A 12,100-nucleotide genomic window follows, 5' to 3' on the forward strand; every position below is an offset into this window, starting at 1 on the left:
ATATTTTAAAGCATTTTAAGGAATGTTTGTCTGCCAGGTTTGACTTCATGCTTTGTCTAACCTCGGGGCAATAACTTTTTTTCACCACAAATTCAGCAGTTTTTCTGGTTTGTCCTATTCCTTTGGACGTCAGAAGCCATTATTCATTCTGTTCTTTCTCCCGTTTTTCAAACATATTTTTATATTTTTAATTTTCCTTGTATGTTGTATGCTAAATGTTAAACCAATTTGCTCTATGAATTTTTTTTTTTAACCTTATGCCCAGTTTCATTTTTTTTGCATTTAATTTTTTTTTAACTTGGATATAGTGTGTTTTCTTGTAAAGGAATGTTACCGATCATGCCCTTCTAAAAAGTGCCTCAAATCAGAAATCAAATAGTTTAAAGAAGAAAAATTGACAAATAATAGCTCTGTTTTTGAAAATTCCTAGATATCGTATTTATTGCAATATGAGTATAGTATTAGAATAGGCTGTGACATCTCAAGCTCTTCACAGACGTTTCAGCTGCTGCAGTTTGCGCAGTCAAAATAACAAAATGGTCTCTCTTTATAATGTCTTTACGTGCTGCTATCCTGACAAAGTGTTTCCGTACAGATGTGTGTACACTGCAGGGGGCCGTTACTGCAATGTGAAACCTCTTGCCACGCTCCTCTGAGGCCATCTATCACTCTTTAGATGATTGGCATGTCTGTCTGTAGGGTCTGGCATGTGGAGAAGCTCCCAGCTCGACATATGCAGGAGGACGTCAGAGGATGTAATCTCATACTCTGGTGTGTTTGTTCACCTACCAGCCTGAGGTTGCCCTGTTGTGTTATTTGATTCCATCTCGGATTGTGTCATGTCATCGATCGCCATACAGTACAGTGCCGACTTGAAGTTTAAGTACAGGCCAGATGTCAGATTTGACTTTTTTTTCAGTCTGGTGGGATTGCATTTGAAAGAGGAATGATAGCTGAATAAACAGCTTAGTTAAAAAGTCTATTACTCTTACCCACTACCACGGTTTTGTCACTAATCATGTCGCTTTGTCTAATTAACACAGTGGGTAGATAGATAGAAATTACAGTCAGACGTGGTGTAATGATCCCAGTAAATGAGTGGATAACTCAATTAAAGGCACTTAATTTTAACAGCTTTTTATTGTCTCATGCATACTTCTATTAATCACTTTACTATTTCTATTTAAATCACACTGCTAGGATTGAACTCTCACTCCAGTCTCAGCTCACTCTGCCTGCAGCGCCCTCTGCTGATTACCTTCCTCCACTGACTGTACTATGTCTCATGCTTGCACGAGCATGGGACACAAGCATGAGAAAGTACAAGCGTGCATCCATGCTTGTACTTTTAACACATTTACAGGTGTCTGGACCTCAAACTTTAAGTTCCTAAATACAGGATAACTCAAAACACAAAAGGTTCAGTTCCTCTTTGACACACATGATTCACCCCATCTCAGTTCCTCTTAGCTGTGTATTTTTTTTCACCCCAGGTCGATGAGATCTCCATCACTGTGCTCCTCTTCCTCTGCTTGTCGACTCCTCAGCCATTCCTCTCTCGCTTTCTTCACTTCCTGGCCGTAATAATCGTGAAGTTTGCTGAACTCCTCAAGTGGATCCAAACCCACCAAAGGCCATTCGCCATACGAAGGCGCCGGTCCATTAAGTGGTGTGACGATAGGGTTTCTCCTGGTCCACAGTTTAGGGGACTTTTTAGGTACCGCTCTAGTGGCTATTGAAGGTGCTTGTAGAACAGTGCTGGCACTGAAGCTTCTGCCCTCCCTGACCACTGCTGTTGGCCCCTGCGCAGGGAAGAGGAAGGTGCTCTTGGACTGTTTAAGGGCACTGACAGAGGAGGTGAGATGGGATTCACCAGAACTTTGTTGCTGTTTAGCCTCTGCAGATGGAAAACAGGAAATTTTAAAAAAACTCTTCACGGTAAACAATAAATATTATTTCTAAGACTGTCATATCCTGTTTTTGAACAAAGTTTTTAAAGCAGTAAAAGACAGAATGAACAAATACAGGCAATGTGATAATATTAAAAACCAAAAATGGCACAGATCAAGAATATTCTGTGCAAAAATAGCCTAAAAAAGACAAAAGTAATTAAAAGGAACAAAAGAAATCCATAAACTTCAGTTTACAGAATTAGGTATTAGGACCAGTAAACGGGAAAAGGCCACAGCACTCCTAACACACCTTCATACTGTCTCCCCAGGTCTCTCACCAGCAGGGAGAGGTAACAGTGACTGGCTGACAGCAAAGCTGTCACCCAGCTCTCCTGAGTCTGACCATCCACCGCTGCAAATCTGTAGGTTTTGAGACCGGGCCCTTCAAACACCAGGGAAAAGGCAAACAGTCCGTCGGACTCGGAGCGTCTTACTGCGCACCCCTCCAGCACGATGACACCCAGCAGGTGTCGGTCAGCTGGCCGCTCCTGGTAGAAAAGCAGGTTTGCTTTCAGGACGAACCACCGTCGCTGGTAGGTGCCATTCCGCTCTTTCTATGAGGACGCGTGCCAAAGTGAAGTGGGATTATTGCTTTTGCTGTCATTTGAAAAGATTCAGTAATTTCATATTGTCGGTTTTCCATGTTTTCCCTCACCTTTTTGTAGAGATATCCCTCTTTATCTACTGGAGAAGTGCATGACAGATAATGGGTCAAAATTTTCTCATGGAGCTTCATCCCAACACCTAAAGATGAGAGACTGCTTTTACATTTAGATGGAAAATAACGTAGTACATTTACTCCAGTATTGTACTTAAATATGTCCATTTTATCAATTTCCATTTTTCTAATTACTTGTTGTGTGTTTTACATTATTTACATTAAGTAAAAGTGTGCTCAGTCTGCAGTGGTGGAAAATAACTAAGTGCATCAGGTACCTTACTTAAGTACAACTTTGAGTTACTGCTGCTTTACCTGCTAGTTTTATACTTCTGCTTCACTACAGTTCAGAGGAAATATTGTTCTTGTTTTTTTTACTCCATTTAATCAATTTGCCAGGGTGGTAAGTTACATATGAACGTTGGAAACTAGTGTTGTTTTTTTTTTAAGTGTGTTTTTTCTTCTTTTCACGACCCCTCAGATTTATCTTATTACCCTTTAGAGGGGCGCGACCTGTAGGTTGGGAACCACTGGACCAAACTAGTACACAAAATAGTTGAAACCAGCTCCACCTCAATCAGTTACAACAGTAAAATGCTAGTAACAGAGTGATGAACTGGTATTAAAACTTTAATAATGTCACATATAATAATATTTCAGTCGTGGGGCTCATTTTACTCCTGAAAAAGTACTTTTGACACTGTAAGTACATTTAGCTGATAAGGATTTTCTTCAGTAGGATTTTGAATGCAGTACTTTTACGGGAACAGAGTATGTTTACAGTAATCTATCGGTGCTTTTACTTAAGTTAATGCACTGAGTACTTATTTTGCCACTGGGTACACTGGTAAAACGGCATGGGATTTAGACTACAACATTTTCCAAAAATGTTTTAATTAATAGGATATATCAGCAAAACACTGATTGAAACCATCAAACACCCTGATTTTAAATAGGAAAAACAATAAGTTTTCAATTATTAACTTTATCAAATTCAGTTCAGTAGATCTTTAATATCATTATTATTTAAAAAAGTAGGAAATTAGAGGACACTGATATTAATATTAACAAGATAGATAGATAGATAGAATCACAATGAAAAAAATACAAAACAAAGCCATAAACCGGAGAATTAAGACTGAATTAAAAACCAGGACCATACTGTAACTCCAAATATACTGAATGTATAGAACTATGTAATACCAATAAAAACAGTGACTCATACTTACCTCTGTTGTATGTTGGATCCCTCACAGGGTCACTTTACCCGTCCTCACAGCCTTTACATTATTTACAGATATTTTCTTCCGGTCCTCGTCGTTCCTAAATGTGGAGTCAATTGTTATCTCTCAGTCCGATACATCCAGACCCAGACAACGCTTGAATTTATAGTTTCGGGTTACTACCACTGGTTGTCCCTCGGGTACGAGAGGACGAGTGTTGAAATATAAATAACTCGACCCACTTCCTGGTAACAAAATCCTGACACATTATATTCTCTCTCGTCTACGCTCGAGTCTACCTTGAGCTGAAGGGTCATCCACAGCTGAAACAAGGCATCGAACCTAACCTGCCCGACACGAGCTGCTGCCTCAGCGTGAGATGCTAGATGTTGGAGAGGACCTGGAGGTCTGACGCGTGTGCCGTAGTTCCCCTCACTTCTGCATTTTGTGTTACTTGATGTCAGATGAGTTTTATTTTAATCTCTGATGACGAGTACAGCAAAGGTCCCCGGGTAGATGGTCGATTCTTCATGGAAATGTACAGTGCTTATTTTTAAACCGAGTGACTATTTGTTTATGACAGTATCTTTTTAAACAAGAAAAAAATGCTTTTATCAATAACAATTAAAACCAGATAGACATCTTGAAAATAACTTCTTAAAAATGTGCCTCTACATTTCTGAACGTGTGTCTATTCTTGGCAGCCAATTATCCTTTTTATCCTAATGGACCTCAAGGAATTCCCAATCTAAAAGAGTCCAAATGGTTAAGACTTACAAGGCCTTCTATACTGTGAGGCCCTTCCTATACAGCATGTCTCCACAGTCTGAATCAAGTGCCAAAATCAAACTTTAGTCAACTCATGGCCATAGTAAAAAACCTCAGTGCAAAAACTGAATGCCCAGTTGTAATTTATATATTCATGCGAGAGAAAGTTTGGAGTTCCTGCACACTCTCATTAAATTGATTAAAAAGAACATTTTTATACCATGCTGTATTCTACGCTTTATACTATAACCAGTCAAAAAGGGAGCCCCACCTGAGACTGAGAATTAAACACTATCGTTTGTATCATTTCATTTTCATTTTATTAAGTTTGATTTACATATTCGTGAAAAAAAAGCTATACAAAGCCACAACATTGCTTAAACCGTCACATTTACACAGGCCATCTGGGGTTTGAGTTTTGGTTTTAGTGTCAAAAAAGTCTAGTTGTATGTCACATTCAAGCAAAGGGAGTATTTTTTAAGATGAGATCATTCTTAGAACAAAAGAATTTTATATTGTTTTTTATTTTTTAATCATTTTAGTACTTTTGTTTACCATTTGAGAAAATTATCTAAAAAAATCATCTCATATCATATAGTTTCATTCAGAAATATCCAATGGTAGATAATCTAATGATGCAAACTTTTATGCTAATTTATAGACTATAAAGCTTCATCAAGCCCTTCTGTTCAAAGTTGTGTAGAAACCCCCCAAGAGGAGGCAGTTTAAAAGTACAAGTCCCATCACAGATGCTGTATGAACTGAGGAAGAGTCATTTCAGAAAATTATCACACACTGTAAGAAACATTACTCACTATATTTTAATCATGAAAACATTACACAGGACCATGGGATTTTTGGGATCAGAAAAAAGCAGTATGACATCCGGGGGGTTTTGTGTCCTACATATCATACAGAGAGGTTATACAGATGTTTTAGTATCTTAGACGAACAAAGACAGATTGGGTATTTCTAAATTAGGCTGCAATTAACTATTTCTTTCATTACTGATTAATCTTCTAAGTATTTTCCTGAATAATGAAATAATAATTTGGTTTATAAAATACCAGAGATTAAACAAAATAAATTCTAGAACCCAATGTGACATATGTAATTTTTTTTATTAACGGACATATTCAGTTTACTATCATATAAGACAAAGAATAGCAAGAAATCCTCACATTTTCGAAGTTGTTTCCTCTTTTCACACTTTTTTAGAATTGCGTTCTCTTGAACAATTGTTTTTAATTTTTTTCTCTGTGTTTAATGCATTTCCGATTTTGTTTTTCGATTAACTGTTGATGGATAAATTGACTAGAACATCGGTTACAGCATTTCAACACCAGGAGAAGCCTACATATAAAAGCCAATCTCCACTCCTCACCAGGTGGTGGCGGTAAAGCGCCATGTCATTGTTTTGCCAACTGTTATTGACAGTTGAAAACTAAAAGGGAGGAAGAAGAAGGCAAACACACGAAGAAGAAACGAAAACGAACGTCGCCAGAATATTTTCATCAGGTTTTTGCCACATTACACTTCTAAACATCAGTTTAATAATCTTGTTTGTATGTTTTTATACTCGTGGTGTGCAAAAAAGAAGCTTTATTACTTAAGTAAATGTTATCTCCCCTCTAGCCAGTTTTTTGACTGCCTCAATTTTTCTGCATGCGCTGTTGTTGGCTAACCTGTTCTGCGGTAACCGCTCGTGTTCACGACGTTACAGGAATCTACTCCGTTAAAGTTTTAGAAATAAAGCCACTCACCAATGAAGCAGCTCACGTTAAGTTTCGTTGGGGTGGAATAAAAGAGTCGCTGTGTTGCCTTTTGTAGCGCCATGTCGAAAAGGAAAGTGAGATTTGAGGACGGGGACGGGGAGCTTGACCTGGAAGACGACCTCCCAAACAAAAAGGTAACACTGACCCGTTCAGGTTATTGTCTAGTAAGGAGACGGTGCAGTGGTGTCGGAGTGGTGTAATTATGTTGTAATGACAAACCCATGAACTAATATACCGTAATATTTGCTGTTTAAATCTCCTCAAATATGAAGATTTGCTGTTTATGTCTTTGTCATATGTGATTGTAAACTGATTTTTTTTTGTGTGTGTTTTCGACTGTTTGTTGAATAGAACAAGCAATTTGAATACATCATCTTGGGCTTTGGGAAATTTGTGTTCGCCTTTCATTATTTTCTGACATTTTGTATATAAATCGATTAACCAATTAGTAGTGAAAATAATCAGATCAGTCAGATCAGTTGATAATGAAAGTAATTGCTAGTTGCAGCCCTACAGTATTATCACTGCCAACGTTTCTCTAATGCTTTCACATACTGCATTTTAATAGTAGTTGTTTCCAAAGATGGTGCATCCATAGTATTTACAAAGGGTAACAAGCTGTAGTGTATATACAGTAGTAGTATATAGTACTGTGTAGTGTACTGTCTGAAATGTAACTCACCAGCCAGCATCTGGTCAACCATTTGTCTTTTTCATATAGTTGATCTTTGCCTGGCAGCGCATAGTCTGATAGATCACAAATTTCAGTACAGCCAAAAAAAAAACAGCTACCAAAATTTGTGACCCTAACAAAAATCCTGTGGAGGCACTGTCATCAATAAGATATGTGATAAATTAAAACTTTTGCAGGGGTAAAATAGCAGAAATTTCTAATCAGGTCACAGAATTCACAGAGAGGAGAGAGACGAGAAAGCACAAAACTACAGGAGAGGGACGATTCCGAGTTAGTAACAAGCATTGATTGGATAGGAATGCATACAGATGGAGAGGGAGAGGAGGAGAGAGGAGCTCAGTGCATCATCTAGTCTAGGCCTATAGCAACATGACTAATGGATGGTTCATGGCAAGCCTGAGTCTAATTTTAAGCCTACTCTTAAATGAGGAGAGAGTGTCTGCCTGCCGGACCCAAACTGGAAGAAGGTTTCACAGTAGAGGATCCAGATAGCTGAAGGCTCTACCTCCCACTCTACTTTTGGAAACTCTAGGAACCATAAGTAAGCCTGCATTCTGGAAGCACAGTTCTCTTGTGCGGTAATAGGGTACTATGACCTCTTTAAGATATGATGGTGCCTGACCATTAAGGGCTTTGTAAATGAGGAACAGGATTTAAATTCTAATCTAGATTGTACAGGGAGCCAGTGCAGAGAAGCTAATATCTGAGAAATATGATCTCTCTTTCTCGTTCTTGTCAGTACACATGCAACAGCGTTCGGGATCAACTGGAGAGTCTTTAGAAACTTATTGGGGCAGCGTTATAATAAGGAATGCACCTGTCCCTTTACATTTTAACTTAATAGAGCAGAAGTACTCTTACCCTGTATCAGTTTAAATGTTAAGTAATGTTATATCTAATTTTTTTTCCCTTTCTTTTACTGTTGAACAAGAGTTGTGAGGTTGTCAGTGGACCAGGCTCCAGGTTCAAGGGTAAACATTCTCTTGATAGTGATGAAGAGGATGAAGGGGAAGACACAAACAGCAGCAAATATGATATTCTGGCCAACGATGACGTGGAAGGTATGTTATGTTGATTATGAACTGTAACTATGAAGTGATATATAGTTGATAAGTGGTCTTATTTACCTTTAAATTACCCATTTGTTGTTTGTTTGTTTTTTGTTTTTTTTGGGGCACCTATAATTTCAAGCACAGTACTTGAAAAGTGTAAATCTACTGTTTGTTCCCCACACTGATTTAAAATTTTTAAGGTTTAAGGAAACAAGCTTTTAATAAGTAGGGGCTAAATTCTTTGACACTGGAAAACCTTCTTTCATCACTGCTTCAAATAAGTGCCATGAGTCTAGCAAGGTAGTATTTGCCTAAACATGGAATGTCAGTAATTATTTCACCTAAGACCTTTGTTTTCAGGCCAAGAAGGAGCAACTATCGACTTTGATGAGGGAGTTTCTATTACACCTTTCAACCTGGAAGAGGAGATGCAGGAAGGACACTTCGACTCAGAGGGAAACTATTTCATCAAAAAGGAACAACAGATTAGAGACAACTGGCTTGACAACATTGACTGGGTAATGGGATTGTAGGTACTTTTGTTTAATGTTTGAAAACTTTTCATAGAATGTGCAATAACATGAGTTACTTCTCCCAGGTGAGAATAAAAGAACAACCTTTCAAACAAAAGAAGAAAGGTCTTGGAGCCAAACGAACACGCAGAGCTGGTGATGAGGATGAGGCTGAGGAAGAGAAACAGAGAGAAGAGCAGCAGGCAGACCGAGAAAAAGAAGAGGAAGAAGAGGAGGAGGAGAGGGAGCCTGCTGAGGACCCCCTGGCATCCTACACACAGCACCAGCTCACAGAAGCTGTGGTCGAACTGTTGCTACCTGGGGAGACAGTTGCCACAGCGCTCCGTCGGCTCGGAGGCCTTGGAGGACGGAAGAAGGGCAAGCTGAGAGAAGAGAATGAACCGACAGAGGAGACCAAAAGGGATACAGAAAAGCTTGATAGGCTCACAGCGCTAGCTGACAGACTGGTTGGATCTGGGATGTTTGAAATCTATCAGCAAACCTATGAAAAACTGGTGTATTTGATGAAGAGCATGAACAGCAAGAGACCAGCTGTGGGGCCGGAATCCACTGGTGGTGGTGGTGGTGATGATGAAGAAGATGAGCTTGACATGTTTGCAGATAAATTTGACGAGACGCATGGTCGAAGATCAAAGGAGGAAGAAAACAAAAGAGGTTACTTAGTGTTCATTGTGTATGATTGTCTTCGATATCATAGATAATCTAGTTTTGTTTAATCCAATTTTGTGTTTCCTCAGTGAGTGACGAAGTGCTGTGGGAGTACAAATGGGACACTAAGGATAATTCAGAAATCTATGGCCCCTTCACCAGTCAGCAGATGCAGGTATTCTCTTAGACCAATTTAAATAGTTGAGTTTGTAGGGAATACAAAGAAAAGGAAAAAAGTGGAGTATATGCCACAAGTCCTGAGCATAAAAAAACCCTTTAATATTGAAGATTTTTTGTTACACTACTATTATACATGTAGATGACACATTGGACCGGTGGACTTCACCAAGATACCCCTGATGGGTTGGAGATTTGTCTGGAAATGTATGGTTTTCTTATGAGATGATGGACTTTTGGGGACAAAGGAAAATGTGGCACTGAATTATGTAAAAAGAAAAACAGACATTAAGCATTGGAATCAGTTGTATGTCTTCATGATTGATTTTTGAGATGAATTTCTGGTTTCATAAGCAAATTATCAGAGCAAACCTGAATGTGATTTAAATTCTTAGAAAGCTTAATTATTTGATAGTTGTTTAAAGCTTTTATGTCTTTTACCATATCAGGCATATATGTATATTTTTAAGTATACTCAAGTACATGCAAAAACCTTATAACTTGTACTTATACTGACACATTGAATATCAAATTTATGTCGGCAGTTACATAAATTTTGTTTGTTTTTTCCTCCTACAAACTAATGTACCTTCAAACATATTAGTAAATCCAATTATGTTAGATTACTAGATTACTGGATGGCAGGCTGGTTCTACCTTTAACCTCAATCTGACCCAGGTGGGTTTTAATCTTCTTATTGTTTGTTTTCCAGGATTGGGTGGATGAAGGCTATTTCAGCAGTGGTGTTTACTGCAGGAGGGTGGACCAGGAAGGATCTCAGTTCTACAACTCCAAGAGACTAGATTTTGAGCTCTACACATGATTTACGTCCAGCATCAAACCACCACAACCATCATGATCACTGTCAGCATTCGTGTTTCAACCCTCAGTTTTTCTCCGGTCTTTTCATCCAGGGCTGTGGTGTCAAATCTATCATTTTAACAGGGGCTTTGTTTTCTGTAGATTGTTTTTAAATAAATAACTCATGTATGCGGTGTTGCTATCAGCCATTCTGTTTGTCTTTTTTTTTATGAGATTCATTTCAAGGCTCATTGATTTAATTGTAGTAATTCAGTGAAATTTGCACGACCATTCCACCAGTCAGTCACATTCACATTGATAGCTGATGGAATTATTGGAATTATCTTGTCTCTATAGAGTATTTCACACTCGGGCACTTACACTGGTAAAAGGAAAAGATACTAAGCCTGCCAATTCAGCCACCTTTTTTTTTTCATACCTCAATATAGAATGGCACTTTTGCCATATGTTTTCAGTAGAGTAGAATACCGAGTTGTTTAAGATCATGTTTTACTTCTCACATCTTTCAAGTATTCACACTTCGATGCCACTGGTAGTTATTATAACCACTTTGCATGTAGTCACCGATACATCAGTGTTACCTCCCAGGGCTTTTAGAATATATTATTTTGTTTTAAAATGTTGAGCCAATTCAAGTTTATATTCTTTAGAAGTAGATTATGCCAGAGATCAACTTTCATAATACAATGTGGTCATGTTTTTAATGGTCACAAGTGACAAGATGCTGAGTCTTCGAATTACAAGTAAGTAAGACTGTAAGTTATTTGATTAAAGGAAAATTAATTGGCAAGTATTTTGATGATCTATCATTTGAGTCATTTTTGAAGCAAAAATCCCAAATATTTAATTCGCTGCTTTATTTAGTGTTAGTAAATGGAATATTTGTTAATGATATTTGATGACATCACTTTATCCTTTGGGATTTTGTTATGTTTCATAGACCAAACAATCAATTGAGAAAAATCTATAATGAAAATAATCATTAATTGTAATGCTAAAAATTCACTTAAAAGTAGCAATTTAAAAAAAAATAAAATCAAATTATACTTTTTTATGTCAATGTAAAAGGTTTTTGTTTATATCAGAAGGACCGATAAATATTTTGTTTAAAAAACAAAATGTAACTAGTTGAAATACAACTGTGGTTTAATGTATAAATATGACAAATCGTTAAATTTTCACTGCTGAAAGCTTAATTGTGACTGAGGCACTCCTGTGATGAGATGGTCTTATTAATTTTTGACCATGGCCGGGTCAACAACCTAAGGTCTCCAGGGCAGCGATTTGTTGTTGGGACCCTACTGGCGCCCACTGTACATAGCACTTTCATTATTTCGTCAGTCAGCCAGTAACCAACCAGTACCCTAGAACATAAATTATTATTTTATTAAGGGATTGGTGGGTTGGCAGAAAATTAATTGGCGATAATTGATAAATCGCTTAAGTTGTTTTTTTTTAAGCAAAACATGCCAAAAATCCTCTGGTATTAGTTTCTTAAATGTAAATACTTGGGAGTTTCCCAGTTTTATGTATTATTAAACTCAACATTTTGGGGTCAACAAAACCAATTTGAATATGTTCAGTTGGATTTAAGGTAATAATGAGGAAATTTTTCCACTACTGTCTGATATTTTAAACCTCCGAACGATCAATTATTAACTACAATAATTGTCAGACCTATTGATAATGAAAATATTTGATGGTTGCAGCCTTACTATAACAATGGAATAATACAACCTTGCTGTAGGTTTTCTGTGTGTTAATTGTCAAAAAGCACAAATGAAAGCAATATGATAAA

The 12,100-nt window shown here is 37.6% G+C and overlaps 2 protein-coding genes across 4 annotated transcripts; one reads left to right on the forward strand and one right to left on the reverse strand.

Annotated features, from left to right (window-relative positions):
* Positions 1–547: 547 nt before the first annotated feature.
* pheta2 (PH domain containing endocytic trafficking adaptor 2) lies at positions 548–6,625 on the reverse strand. Of its 3 annotated transcripts, none has more exons than XM_040123852.1 (5): positions 6,365–6,625; positions 3,840–3,933; positions 2,608–2,696; positions 2,203–2,506; positions 548–1,897 (listed from the first exon to the last, which is right to left on the reverse strand). In XM_040123852.1, the coding sequence occupies exons 3-5, from the start codon at positions 2,686–2,688 to the stop codon at positions 1,485–1,487; spliced, it is 798 nt and encodes a 265-aa protein (XP_039979786.1). In that variant the 5' UTR covers positions 2,689–2,696; positions 3,840–3,933; positions 6,365–6,625; the 3' UTR covers positions 548–1,484. The 3 variants fall into 3 exon arrangements, with proteins under 3 accessions (XP_039979786.1, XP_039979788.1, XP_039979785.1); XM_040123854.1 differs by lacking the exon at positions 6,365–6,625 and adding an exon at positions 4,133–4,283; XM_040123851.1 differs by lacking the exons at positions 3,840–3,933; positions 6,365–6,625 and having other exon boundaries at positions 2,608–3,823.
* Positions 6,001–10,490, forward strand: cd2bp2 (CD2 (cytoplasmic tail) binding protein 2). Its single transcript, XM_040123850.1, has 7 exons — positions 6,001–6,119; positions 6,432–6,510; positions 8,002–8,131; positions 8,483–8,640; positions 8,721–9,309; positions 9,393–9,478; positions 10,193–10,490. The coding sequence occupies exons 2-7, from the start codon at positions 6,436–6,438 to the stop codon at positions 10,301–10,303; spliced, it is 1,149 nt and encodes a 382-aa protein (XP_039979784.1). The 5' UTR covers positions 6,001–6,119; positions 6,432–6,435; the 3' UTR covers positions 10,304–10,490.
* The last annotated feature ends 1,610 nt before the right edge of the window (positions 10,491–12,100 follow it).

The sequence above is a fragment of the Xiphias gladius genome, chromosome 3 (genome assembly GCF_016859285.1).
Source record: "Xiphias gladius isolate SHS-SW01 ecotype Sanya breed wild chromosome 3, ASM1685928v1, whole genome shotgun sequence".
Taxonomy (NCBI): domain Eukaryota; kingdom Metazoa; phylum Chordata; class Actinopteri; order Istiophoriformes; family Xiphiidae; genus Xiphias; species Xiphias gladius.